Genomic DNA, 14,735 nt, shown 5'->3' with positions numbered 1-14,735 from the left:
CACATGCGCAGAACAGAAACACTGTGGAAACGAGGAGTTCAGTAGCATAGCAGAATCAGGAGGGTGGGGGAAGAGTAAATTTAAGCAGTATACCATGCATATATATGGTTTCAACATACGCAGCTTTAAGGTCTCATCTGAAAGATGGATACTTTGATTGTATGCTGCTGTGCATGTGTTGCAATAAAATGTCAGCTTACATTTTGTGCTCAAAATATCTGGCACACCATATTGAACATGAATATATTGGAAGTAGATTTATTTTTCCTTTTCTCTCAAACACATAGTTTGCTCTTTTACCTGTGATGACCTGAATGTTTCACTCCTTTTATATGTCCAATCCCTTTACATCCTGGAGTGGGACATCCTCCTTGCTCAGAAGCTTCCACCAAGTCTAATGGGCCTGTTTGCAGCAAAAAAAAATCCAACTGTTAAATCTACAATCTGTCAATCAACATTTTTATAGTGCAGTACATGCAGTATCAGGGTTTAGATTCTGACTGAATAATGAAAAGTATATTAGCTTTTACTCCTTTGAATGTAATCACTATTCAGAAAGCAAAAATAAGACTCATTCTTTTGAGCTGGCAGAATATTCTACATTTTATAACTCTACTGCATTTTTCTCCAAACAGAAATACCCAATACAAATCGTTAAAACAAATTCAGCATGAATCTTCCTTTCTGTAAATCAGAGGAATTATGCCACGTAACGCTAAACCACTGTCAAGAAGCTGTGAGTTAGACTGGAAATCTTCCTGTTTTATATGGACCACTTGCTCACCTGACTCAATTGTTAAGTCACTTGTGACATTGGAGGATAATCAAGGCACTGTCCTTTCAGAGTCTTTCATTCATCTCTGTACACCCCTTTGGATTTCAGAAATATATTCCAGTTCTTTTGAAAAGCGGCAGGAAGAAAACCGGTTTGATTTGATCCATCGTCTAACAGAAAGGTTTGTTCCATGTAGGAGTCAGGAAAATAGATTATCAAGCAACGGAAAGGACTAAAAACTGTGCCTGCAGGTTCAACTGCTTTCAAAGATTTACAGAAGCTGAATGATCTAACACTCTCTCTCACTCATTTAAATATCATAACTAAATGAATGCCAAAGACTTGTAAAAATGTAGACAAATGGGAAACTATAATCCCACATTGATACCAGCTTGTGCGAGAGAACATGTTAGGTTAAACTGCTAAATTAAGTAAAGGAAGCTTCATTAAAGCATGTCAATTATTCTGCTTCTAGATAGCATTGAAAGAGATTTTGTGTGTTTCTAGCTGAAGAAACTATAGCTTTAATAGAATATGATTAGTTTTGTTTTGCCTAATGGATGTTGTCTGTTAAAGGATGATTAAAAGAAGTAACTTGTTTGCAGTCATGTCATTAGCCATATAGACAATGTCTTGGTTTTTCCCTAATTGAAAATCAGCCAACGATGATAAACAAAAAAAAAAACTTGCACTAATATTGACAACACAGTGTGGAGCTGGAGGAACACAGCAGGCCAGGCTGCAGAGGAGCAGAAAAGTTTACATTTCTGGTCGGGACCCTTCTTCAGAAATCTTGAGAAACGTCAACTTTCCTGCTCGTTCCTCCAGCTCCACACTGTGTTGTCTTTTACTTCAGCATCTGCAGTTCTTGCTATCTATTGCACTAATATTGCTGTACCAGTTACCAAGTCAGAATTACAAAACACATTACTGCTATAAACAGATTGAAAGTTTTGAAACAAATCTCTCTTCCTATTCTCATCAACTGTCAGTAGATTGTGATTTAGTTTTTCCCCGTTTTGTAAACAGTGGAGTGTATTTCCTCTCTCCCTCTGTGTAAGGACAATGACTATACTACTTTAAAGTTTAAAACAGAAGCTGAGTTTATTTCATACACATGTTGGTGTTGTTGTAGGGGTGGGGACAGTGGGGAGATAGGGAGATAAATTCACAATACAGGTATACTTAAATATACAAAGGGAAGATCAACAAGAATAACAATATTATTCAAGTAGCAACAGCTTAAGTACAAAACAACCAAGGATACCAGTTTATCAGTGTCCTTAGTTTTAAGATGGAGTACAAAGTTCAAAGCTGGAGTTAGCATTCTGGAATTTCTTTATGGAGTGGTTAATTGGCTACTTGGCAATTCAGGAGTCAGAGACAACTTAAAATTTCTGCAAGCATCTTATGACGCATATTGCTGAAATATAATTCCTGCTTTGACAAATGAAGGTGGACTACTTGAAGACAGCACAAATAAGGCTTTGTCTGCTTTTTATGAGTCAGAGTTTTCAGTTAGAGCCAGGAGTCAGGGGATTTGAGATTGTCAGTAGATACTACAAAGCAGCATTGACACCTTAAGTGACCACTATTTCAAAACTGAACAAGCAAAGGACAGCTGTATTCAACACTATGGGAGACATGTGATCAAGCTTCTTGAAGTGGTCGTGGCGGTGGAGGGACAGTGGCCAACTGTTAGAGGTCAAGTGGGATATCATCAACGCATCATCTTATAGGATAGGGATAACGTAATTCTATCAGATTGAGAATTTTTTGGGAATGATCCAGTTCTGAGGCAATTTTCGACGCAACAGTTAGCATTCCAGTTCCATCAGGAAGTACATGAGATATAGACTGTCTGGCTGACAGACTTCTGAGAAGCTTTGGAAACTTCCTGCTAAGTCCAGTCACATGATTAAACAACCCAAAGACGGCTGCTAAAATTAGCTTGTAAAACATTCATAAATATAAATATAGTATATATTGAAACTATTTTGCTTTAAAAATAATTTGTGATATTAGTGAAAAATTCTTCTGGTTCATGTAGATTATAAAAGTCAACATTCCAGATGGCTTTGAGCTCTTCCAACTCGAAGCATTCCCATGATCATGACAATACTGCTAAACTTTCCACTGATCGCCTCGTCAGTAGCTGTTAGGAAACTCTTCAGCAGAGTCATCTGGAGTTGGAACACCAAGAACCCCACACAGCCTTCCGTAACTGCTACACCAGTACAGAGTTCATCAGTTGCAGGTTTGAAGCTTCAGCTGACACAGTTAGCATCACTACAATCCTTAAAGTAAAACAATGCTGGAGATCGGAAACAAAAACAAATTTCTGAAGAAACTCAGCAGGTCTGGCAGCATGAGTGGGAAGAAAGTAGAGTTAACATTTTGAGTCCGGCAACTCTTCATCAGAGTCCGTGGCAAGAACCAGTGTATGCACTCTTCTAGTGTGGGAAGGGTGCAGCACTGCAGCTAGCACATATCAAGCATGGGCCAATCTGAAGACACCCTGCACTTACTGCCTGCCTGCCATAGGTATATTGGAAGGATTTGCAGGTTGTAATCAATCTGTTTGGCCAAGTTATGAACATATCTTCCATGAATGTTCACATATCTGACCTCCAGAATGTGAAGGTTTGCTCTAATTTCCAATAATGTGCATTGCAACATATTGTCATCTTTTCAAGTCTGGGACTTAGATATCCACCTTCAGCACAGTTGAACCACACCCTCAACACGATGCTCCACGAATCTCCAGTACAATGTCATACACCAGCCAAACTTATAATGAATTATTTAATCCAGGTCCTCAAATGATGATTTCACAAAGACAAACTAAACCACGACTGATTCTTCAAGCTCAATTATTGATCAATATAGGTCAGACCTCTGACTTTCTTCAACCATATCCCCTTTATATAAGGACTCTACCTAACAGCTTGCACCTGGATCCTATATATATTATATTTATATGCTGCCTTAATGATTAAATATCTAATTGTTGCTTTCTTGTATGACAGAGTGTTTATTTAACAGCAAAATACTTCTACAAGGAAGCACTGAATGCGTTCAGATCTACTTTCAATCAAGATATATTGTGGTGCTGACATTGTCTACATTCACTAGGTTACTCCTTCCTTTGAAATGTGACACAGAACCCAGGGTATCAAAAGTGTGATGTATGTTAGATATTTCACTTTCAAGATGGACATTCAGTGAATCCAAAACTACTTCAAAAGAAAAACAAAAAGGTTTGATAATACAGTCTGTGATTACTTTGAACAATGGCAAAGTTCAAGAAATAATGAATCCTCAAGATTTACTATCTTAATATTGTTAATCCTGAATCAAAGACTCTGCTGAAATTATTCTTATATTTTCTACATATAACACAAGTTAATGTGCTTTGGAAAATATATTATCCAAAATAAAATGTCAGTTCAAACATTATGATTATTTTTCAATCTCCTGGCCAGTGACCTTCAGATAGTAGCCTATGAATATTTCCCAAGATTATCCAGTTTCATTAAACCTGGGAGAGTTGCAATTTTAATAGTGATGCAAGATGTCTTCAATGCCAAAGGCCAAACTTTGCACAATCAAACGTAAAAACTGCAAAATGGGAACATGTATAACTATACTCATATTAAATATACCCCAAAAGATGATAAATACGTTCACAAACACAGCTGGAACAACATTATTTTGTTTTTCCCTGTTGGGATGACCATTACCCAGCAGTGATACAAGTGATTTGATCAAGCATAATCTTATATTACTGCCAACCATCAGCTATCAGATTTCCAGATGTATTTGTTACACAAGATAAATGTTATTGTCGATGTGGAGAAGGTGCCAGGGAGCATACTGGAAACAATCACAGGCAAAAGCAGGGATATAGATACTCTGCCAACCTTAAAAGATATTTTCTAATCAACCTGTTCAGACACACAATTATACACCTCTGGTGCAAGTGGGACATGAACATGGGTACCTGGTCTCAGATGTAGGGACACTACCACTGCACCACAGGAGCCCAACTTTAATAGTCTAATTTAAATAATATGTTGCAGATGACCAAATGATAACTGATCAAATTAACAACATGGTCTGCAGGTGAGAGGACATGTAAATGATGTGGGGGTTGGGGGGGCCTCAGCCTCGTAACTATGTGAATGGAACTGAGCTGTCAATATAGTTTGGAAGCTTCAAGGTGTTACTTGGGTTGGAACAGGACAAAGACAGTAGAGAACGTTTGGGCACAGGGTAAGAAAACACTGGGGATACGATCAGAGTTAAGGAACGCTGGAGGCTTGCTTGTGAGACCAGAGATGTGTGATTTAACAAATGGCCATCTGCAAAGGGAAAGTTGAGGTATATTGTTTTGTTGAGCTTCTTTTACTTATTTTATTAGAAAAATATTTCATAGATGGAGCTTACTGATAGGTGGTTGAAGAGGGTGTCCAGTTTTAGCACACCAGCCTGCAGGATGGATATCAGGACTATCAGCATCAATCCAGTAATCATAATCATAGTTCCAGCCATCAAAATGTATCTAGATAAACAATGAGAAGAATACAGTCAAACTTAAAAACACTAGAATATTAGAGTAATTGAATTTTTCACTAAACATAAACAAAAAACAAGAATAGGCCACTCAGCCCTTTGAGCCCGTTCTGCCCTTCAATGAGATCATGGCTGATCTAATCCTCAACTCTTCTTTCCTGCATTATCCCAACAATCTTTCATTCGCTTAGTAATCAAGAATCTACCACCGCTTTTAAAAACATTTCAAGATTCGGCATTCACCGCCTTTTGAAGGAAATTCCAAACATTCACACTTCTTTCATCTTTCTAATGCAGTTTGATCAAATTGGGTTCATTGACAATGTATTCTGCTGCATCTCTCTAAGTATAGTTTTATATGGCCTTTTGCTACAAATTGCTGTAATTATCTCCTTGTTACCTTTATCATCTTAAATGAGCGATCACTTATTTTTAAACTGTGACTCGAACTCGAGTTCGAGATTCTTCAACAAGTGGAAACATCCTTTTAACATCCACCTCAAGAGTCACTTCTGACTCTTTTGAACTCCAGAGGATACATGCCTAGTCTGTCTAGTGTTTCCTCATTCCATGTATTAGCCGAATAAACTTTCTCTGAACTGCTTTTCAATACATTAACATACATAGAAATGGCAAGCTATTTAAATGCACTGCCCTGTAAATATTGAAAAAAAGATTGCCTGCGACTGAATTGAAAAATAATCTGTTCCAGCACTTCTACAGCTGTTTATTGACAAAATTCCCAATGTTATCATTATAGCATTATTAATGCATGATTGCTGTCCATGGTGCAATCATTACCAAAGCAAGGGGCTAAAAGTTCACAGTTTTACTGCCATCTCAGAGGTTAAATTTCTTAGCTGTCTTTGTGGTTAATGAACACTGTTATTTGTTCATAAAAGAAATTATGTAATACATAAAATTATGTATTGAATGGGCTGTTATGAATGAGAATGCTTCATATGTATTACTTATATACTTACACAGTGAAATTTGTAATAGATATTTAGAACATTAGTTTCTATTTATAGGACAAATGATGATGGGAGGTAGAATGAGTTGGCACTAAGTTGGCATAGAGCTATAATGAACCACAGGGATGGATGGGGTATTAACATATATCAGAATAAGAATTGAATGGGGAAGGTGGGGGGGAGTTGGACTGGAGGGCTTTAAGATAGCAACGGAGGCTAGCCTTTTAAACAACCTTTCTTGCTGCTCAGCATCCCTAACGGCCATGGCCGATCTGGATTTGGGATTGGTGAGCGTATTATGTCAAATATGCTCGCTTTTTTAAAAAAGCTCTTTTGTGTTTTCATGTTGCTGATGCTCACTCTCATTCAGTAACTTTTTACAGTTTGCTGTCTCACTCAATTCACCACTTACACATACTTCCCTGGGAAGATGGCAGGGTACCAAAGGAAATCTTTGTCTGCTTTAAATCTTCCATTTTCCTTTCTTTAAAATTCCTGAAAGGCTTGAACTCAACATTTCAAATTATTTTCCTTTTTCAAAAAAATCAAATTCGGATGAGGAAGGACACTGATTCTCTCCATTTCACCCCCTTCCGTTTCAGGTATCAGTAATTAGTACGCTTTTTTCAAAAATCGTCAAAAAGATGAAAAAAAAAAATAATTTGGAAGCAAGCAAAAAAAAAACTACGTAAAATCAGAATCATTAGAGAAACTCAGTAGTAAAATTTAACTAGTTCCTATTCTTTCAGGAAGTGGGTACGGGCTTAAAATCCAGGCTCAGTGTAATTTAACCATTTAGGTACTAAAGAGAGTTGTGCACAGTACATGTGCTTCAAACAAAAGTTTGTGTAGAACTAACAGTGCTGCTTCAGACAAGTGGAACACCTGTTTGTTTCAGAGACCTTGAAGGAACCATGCCCCAAAATCTTCTGGGGAAGCTCTTCTCCTAATCATGTCCATTCTCACACTGCTCTGCATTTCTGGCTGTCTTCCAAACCTGGCTTTTCCAGAAATGTGGTGGGTACTTTCAATCAAAGAGTTTCATCGCTATAGTGGAGCTATGTGGCAGGAGGGGAGGGTACAGAAGGCTGAACATGCCCCTTTTTATGGCACTGACTGCTGTAATGGAAGTTTAAAACGTCCACTGTGAATGAAAGGAAGTGGGTAAACGGACATGGTTGGATGAGTAGCCAGATCAGGGATAGCCAGGTTGGAATGGGTGGGTGTGAAAATTGGGATTCCAAGGTATTAGTGGTATATGATGTAGCCAGGTGTCAGTGGGGAAAGGCAGGGGGTTGCAGGGCGGGGGTGGTGGGGGAATCAGGGCTGTCACTGAGAAGGACTTTGGGATCATATCTATAGATTTTCTGCAGCTTGATGAAGAGGAATTTTCTGTCTAACATTTCCTAAAATGAAATAAGTTGGAACAAACCGAAAAGGTTCCAACTCTAGTTAAAAAGGTTCCTGGAAAACAGGAGAATTGCCTGTCAGAAGATCAAACTTCCGGGGCAATTCCCACAGAGGTCAGTGTGTCAGAACTTTTGTGGGGTCCACATGTATATCTTGGCTCTTCTGTCAGGTGTCCAACAGACCTGAAGATCTGGACCAATGATAACTTATTAAAAAAAGGCAACTCGCTATATAATTTTTATTATGTTATGTGGAACAGTTCATTTATTTTTGCACAAAGAAATTCTACTTAGAAAAGAGATGAATATTCAATATTCAGAAAACATTTTGAACTGGTGAGATGAAGATAATACATTGCCACCTGGTGGTTAGAACCTGTAATTTCACAAAATAGGAGCCTGTTAACAGGACTTCACCACTGTAAGCACAGTAAAAAAAAATTATAGTGACTAATACCAACATGGAGGTCTGACAAAAATGAGAAACAACAAGATCTTGTAGAGACAATATGTACTCAATATATTGTTTTTAATAAATGATACATTGGTGCATTAATGAACACGATGGTTTAGGATACTGAGAAACCATTTGATCTTTCAAGTAAAAACAGGTTTAATGAGTTGTGTACGTCTATATGAGTTACGGCATTCTCAATTCTGCTTCTCATGGGTTCTGCCTCCAACACAAAACACATTAATTAGTAATTACACTCAAATGACCTCTAAGAAATCTAGGGTATTCATCACACGTTTCACTCAAAAACATGCATTTATATATCACCTGTTAGGACTCTGAGGTGTCTGTGTTTCACAGCCAATGCAGCACTTTTTAAAAGTGTGGTCAGTTTTGCAACATAAGAAAAAACAGCACAGGTCCCATAAACAACAATCAAAATAAATAATCAAATGATTAGTTGCCAGTTACGTTAATTTATGCTGATCTTCAATTATTAGCATGAGGTTTGTTGCGCCTACTTAAGGGGACAGCTAAGGCCCTGGTTATTGCCTAATCTAAAAGACTCCGTCAGAGCAGCAATCCTATTCTTCTGCACTGAAATGTCAACCTGACTGGGAATGTGGGACTCCAAAGCTGTCCTTTCCAGTAACCGAACAGCTGTGATAAAGCCAATGCCTATTAAAATTAAGCTCATAATGGGACTTTTTAAAAGGTTTACTTTCAGCCACAAACCAAACCAGGCCCCTAATCCTGTCTTCATTTAATGAGTAATGGCAAAACTGGGACTATAAACAGTAGTCAATTTTACCACACCTCAAATGAGTACCATCATTTCTATCCAGCGTGAAAAAGGGATAGAAACAAGGTTTTGTCAATCAGCATGATTCAGAACTGTGTTGCTCATTTCATTTATCCATTGAAACAGTTGATTCACCATTTTTAAACCACAACCACTTAATAAATCACAAGTCAATCTAAATGACTATGCATTTCAGACACGACATCAAGACAATCCAAATTCCATACGCAATAACCTACCTTTACTCTGTGATCATCCGTGTCTACAACTGTTGCTACTCTAATCAGCATTGGATTCCGCTTATCAACAGCCTCAAGTTTCATGTTTGGTAGAAATCCATGCATGGGGCGCTGAAACAATACAGGGCATTACAATACAGATCATTGATTTGCAAATTATTTTTCACAGGCAGCCTTGACAAGACTTGATGGATAGGTAAAATTCCATACTCTGAAGTTTTAATTTTGAACTGTGTATAGCGGACATAAAATATTAAAATTGGAACTTAACACTCGCATTCAAAAATACACCAAATTTTACTCTAGAACAAAACATTGTACTAAGAACAATTCTTAATTTTTAGATTAGATGCTGCATGAGTTGAGCAGGATGAGAATTTGCTTAAACACTAGGGAATTAAATTTACCAACATAAGAACTTGGAGCAGCAATAGCTAATTTAGCTTCTCAAGCCTGCTCTGCCATTCAGCATGATCATGGCAGGGGTTGATTCAGCACAGTTGGCTGGGATGGTTGGTTTGCTAAGCAGTGTGATGCAGACAGCGTAGTAATCCCTGCACCAGCTGAGGTTGAGAAGGAGAGTCCTTCACGGTTACCTCTCCCCTCGCCAGAGGTTTGGTGGCCCTCCGGTTAAATCACCAACAGTCATCCCTCTCTAATGAGAGAGCAGCCGTATGGCCTGGTAAAACTATGGTGACTTAACTTGACTTGATGATCATAGCTGATCTCATCTCAGCCTGAACTCCACTTTCTTACCTGCTGTCCAGAACCCCTCAGCCCATTACTAATTAAAAATCTGTCTATCTTCTCAAATTTATTCAGTATCTCAGAATCCACTGCACTTTGGGCTAATGAATTTCACAAATTCACAACTCTTTCAGAGGTCATGGCACCTCATCGCTGTTTTCAATCTGCTACCCCTTATCCTAAAATTATGACCTCTCATTCTAGATTGCCCCACAAGGGTGGGGGGATAGAATTGCTCTACGTCTACTTTGTCAGTTCCCTTTAATATGTTATACACCTCAATTACATCTTCTTTCATTCTTCTATACTCCAGACAATACAGGCCTAAATTGCTCAATCTGATTTCATAAAATAAACCTTTCACCTTTAGAATTAATCTAGCCAATCTCCTCTGAACTGTCTCCAATGCACCTACATCCCTTCTTAAGTAAAGGGACCAAAACTGTACACATTCCTCCAGGTGTGGTCTCACCAATGTCTTGTACAATTGCAGCAACGCTTCCCTGCTTTCTATATTCTATTCCTTATGCAATAAATGCCAAAATTCCATTTGCTGTCCCTTATTTCCCACTGTACCTGAATATTAGTTTTCTGCAGTTCATGCATGAAGACACCTAGCTCCCACTGCGTCGAAGCACTATAGTTTCTCTCCATTTAGATAATAAGTTGCCTTTAGATTCTTCCAATAAAAATGGATAATCTCACACTTATCCACATTAAACTCTATCTGCCAAATTTTGGTCAATTCATCTACGTTCTCTATTTGTATATTTCTTTATTGAACTTTGCTTTCCCCTCGATTTTAGTGTCACCTGCAAATTTGGCTACCATACCTTCTATTCCTTCATCCTAATCGTTAATATAGATTGCAAAATGGTTGGGGCCTGAGGGCCGAACTCTGTGGCACCCCACCAGTTACATCTTGCCAACCAGAAAAAGACTCATTTATTGCAACTCTGTCTTCCTACTCATTAGCCAATCTTTTATCCAAGTTAATACATTACCCCTAACTCCACATGATCTGTAAGATTGCCATTTACTTTTATTCTATAAAAATCAAAGTCAAAAGTGATTTCCTTTTATAATATGACAATGTGTTCAAGTAAATTTTTTTTAAATCGGATATAACAAAACTTGTGTGAACAGCATCATTCATTTATTTTGTGTTACTTACTGATTTAAATGCCCGTGCAGGAGCAGGCAGAGAATTTGTTTCTTCCAAGTACTTCTCCCATGTAAACCGTTTAGGATCATGATAATCTATAGCAAATGAAATAAATTTATCTTTAAACATTCTAGTTCTACAAATAACTCTCATCACATATTATTGTTCTCTCTCTGCCATCCCACTACATCTTTTCTATTTGTCCTAAAGTAAGCCATGACTCTTTTATTCACCCTTATTCACCTGGTATCTAATTACATATCCAAAAACACACTTTGAATGTTTAAGCTGATCTAAAAAGTTTTGATTAAAGAATGGGTGAAGATCAGGTACTAAAGCTAATTTTGCAGCATTTTAAAAGCTCATATCAATAAGGCAGCCAAATATAAATCTGTTATAATATCCTTAAGGATTACCACTAGAGAAATGATTTTGCCTTTTATAACCAATATCTCAATTGTTCCTATTTGCATTAATTCAACTGCACTTCTACAATATCAAAATTGCAATATAATATGCATCAACATTTTATAACTATTTATCAGATACTGACAATTTGATAAGGCAGTTTTTTTTTCAGAATTAACTACGGGGTGTCCTCACTTGAAATTGGGGTTGCACCGGTGAGAATTTTAAATTGAAGTTAAAAGTGAAGCACTGATTGCTACAGAAATGTCCATTAAAACAGAAGTTAGGCTTAGTAGGAAACAGAAATTGCTGGAGAAACTCAGCAGGTCTGGCAGCATCTGTGGCGAGAAGTACAGTCAATATTATGGATCCAGTGAAAAAGAAATGTTAACTCTGCCTTCTCCCCACATTTGCTGCCAGACCTGCCAAGTTTCTCCAACAATTTCTGTTTTTGTTTCAGACCTTCAGCATCCACAGTTCTTAGCTTTTTTGTTTTGGTTCTCTAGGGTCTTCATTAGCAGAGAAAAACATTAAAACATCACACCATAACTGCCAGGTTGAAATATAATGCCACCCTGTAACAAACAGCTAAATTCTTACAATGATAATGAAGTAACTAGAAAACCAAAATAAACTAAAAAAAAGTACCAGTACCTGTTCTACAGGATTTAGGATTGACCAGGCTCCATCTAGTGACAGAGGTTGGTCAGTGCAGTTGGACTTCCAGTAATCAAAACACAACATAGGACAGTTATAGAGCTGTACAGCATGGAAACAGACCCTTGAGTCCAACTCATCCATGCTGACCAGATATCCAAAATTAATCTAGTCTTATTTGCCAGCATCCCTCTAAACCATCCCTATTCATGTATCCATCCAAATGCCTTTTAAATGTTGTAATTGTACCTGCCTCCACCACGTCCTCTGGCAGCTCATTCTATACACATGCCACACTCAGCATGAAAAACTTGCCCCTTAGGTCCCTTTTAAATCTTTCCCCTCTCCCCTTAAACTTATGCCCTCTAGTTATGGACTCTTCTATCCTGTGGAAAAGACGTTGGTTATTCACCCTATTAATGCCCCTCATGATTTTGTAAACTTCCTTAAGGTCACCCCTCAGCCTCTGATGCTCCAGAGAAAATAGCCCCAGTCTATTCAGCATCTTCCTATAGCTCAAACCCTCCAGGCCCTGGCAACATTCTTGTAAATATTTTCTGAACCCTTTCAAAGTTTCACAACATCCTTCCTATAGCAGGGAAACCAGAATTGAATGCAGTATTCCAAAAGTGGCCTAATCAATGTCCTGTACAGCTGTAACGTGACCTCCCAACTCCTATACCCAATGCACTGACCAATAAAAGCAAGCATGCCTTCTTCACTATCCTGTCTACCTGTGACTCCACTTTCAAGGAACTATGAACCTACACACCAAGGTCTCTTTGTTCAGCAACACTCCCAGGACTTTACCATTAAGTGTATACATCCTGTGCTGATTTGCCTTTCCAAAATGCAGAACCTCGGATTTATCGAAATTAAACTCCATCTGCCACTCCTCAGCCCATTGGATCAAGATCCCATTGTTCTCTGAAGTGACCTTTCCCACTGAGTTAACGTTCGAGTTCAGTTCTGAGGAAGGGTCACCAGGCCCAAAACGTTAACTCTGTTTTTTCCTTCACAGATGCTGCCAGACCTGCTGAGCTTTTCCAAGCGACTTTGTTTTTGTTCCTGATTTACAGCATCCGCAGTTCTTTCGGTTTTGACCTTTCTCACTGTCCACTACACCACCAATTTTGGTGTCAACTGCAAACTTACTAACCATACCTCCTAAGTTCACATCCAAATTATTTATGTAAATGACAAAATGCCATGGACCAGCACTGATCCTTATGGCACACCACTGGTCACAGACCTCCAATCTCAAAAGGAACCCTCACCACCATCCTATGTCTCCTATCTTCAAGCCAATTCTGTATCCAAATGGCTGGTTCTCCCGATATTCCATGTGAGCTTGTTTTGTTAACTTTCTCAGATGCTCTGCAATTTTCCTAGAATGAAAATATTTTCTAGCTGGACTGCAAATATACTAACAGATGTTGCTTATATACTGGTGAATAAATCACTTGCTGACGTCAACTGAAATACTTCAACATTAGTATCATGCAAATGGAACATGTGGAAGAGGAAGATTTACCCAGTCCTGCCCCAGCATTGTCATTTATCAACATTGTCTAATACACCTTGTTTAGTGCACAATCTGTATTTCAGTAAACATTACTATTGAGAGACGAGACATTGTTCCTGCGTTTTTTACTTTGGTGACAGCACTATCATTTTTTTTTCCCTGATTTGGAACAAGATTTGATGGATTTCTGCTCTGGCACAGAATTCTGTGGTTGTGATTGCGTTTTCCAAACCTGCTCACGCAAATCAACAAATCTTGCAAGATTTCTGGCTTATTAAAATTCAGGTGGCAGCTTCTGCTGATCACCAGGAGGGATGCTAGGATGTAAAGCTTCACATCAGGAGGGCAGGTTTGTTCAATCCATCATACGTAACGCACAGTGTCAAGAGGACAGTCACCTGGGGGTTTTGTAAGGGTTTTCCCCTGCTGCAGGCACCATCCCACTGGGTGAATGTAAGGACTAGTGGCATCACACCTGAAAAACAAACCATTCGTAGCACCACAGTGAAGTTAAAACATGTATATCAAAGTAAATGTAAATAATAAACCGCTGCTAACATTCCACGACTGCAACCTCACTAGAAGTGACAGAAACCCCCCCATATTCCATACGCGTCACACTTCCATTAAGTTACGCCGAGCGAGGAGCGGAGGAAAGTCCAGGCCACTTCGTCAGAATTGCAACAAGATTTATGTCATGGATTTTGTTCCATGGCTCACAGCTGAAGTCTTTTGATATTTGTCAGCTTTGTAGCTTACTAAATTTTCATGACACACTCTTCTAGCCATGCATTTTTGAGACAAAAGGCCCGTCTTTGGGTGAAGTGGAGAGTATGCCTTCCAGTAGCGACACTAAACAAGGAGACACTTTCATCTCAGGAATGCATCGTGAGCATCTGAAATGGCTGTGGAAGTTTTCAGTTTCATAAGAGGTTTCTGGGCAGCCTTGACACACCTTCTCAATACAAAGCACGTTGGCTTTCTTGAAGAGAGAAAAGGTTTAAA

General features: G+C 38.5%; 1 protein-coding gene across 1 annotated transcript; it reads right to left on the bottom strand.

Annotated features, from left to right (window-relative positions):
* Window positions 1-300: 300 nt before the first annotated feature.
* On the bottom strand, window positions 301-14,200 carry LOC125481299 (lethal(3)malignant brain tumor-like protein 3; the record flags this gene model as incomplete). The annotated part of the gene is made up of 5 exons (XM_048592666.1): window positions 14,129-14,200; window positions 11,150-11,235; window positions 9,229-9,339; window positions 5,225-5,339; window positions 301-403 (listed from the first exon to the last, which is right to left on the bottom strand). Coding segments are annotated over exons 3-5 (323 nt in total), but the record flags the coding sequence as incomplete, so codon positions are not given.
* Window positions 14,201-14,735: the final 535 nt, after the last annotated feature.

The sequence above is a fragment of the Rhincodon typus genome, unplaced genomic scaffold (assembly GCF_021869965.1).
Source record: "Rhincodon typus isolate 14 unplaced genomic scaffold, sRhiTyp1.1 hic_rhity00001630, whole genome shotgun sequence".
Taxonomy (NCBI): domain Eukaryota; kingdom Metazoa; phylum Chordata; class Chondrichthyes; order Orectolobiformes; family Rhincodontidae; genus Rhincodon; species Rhincodon typus.
This window is presented reverse-complemented; position numbering and strand designations above follow the sequence as displayed.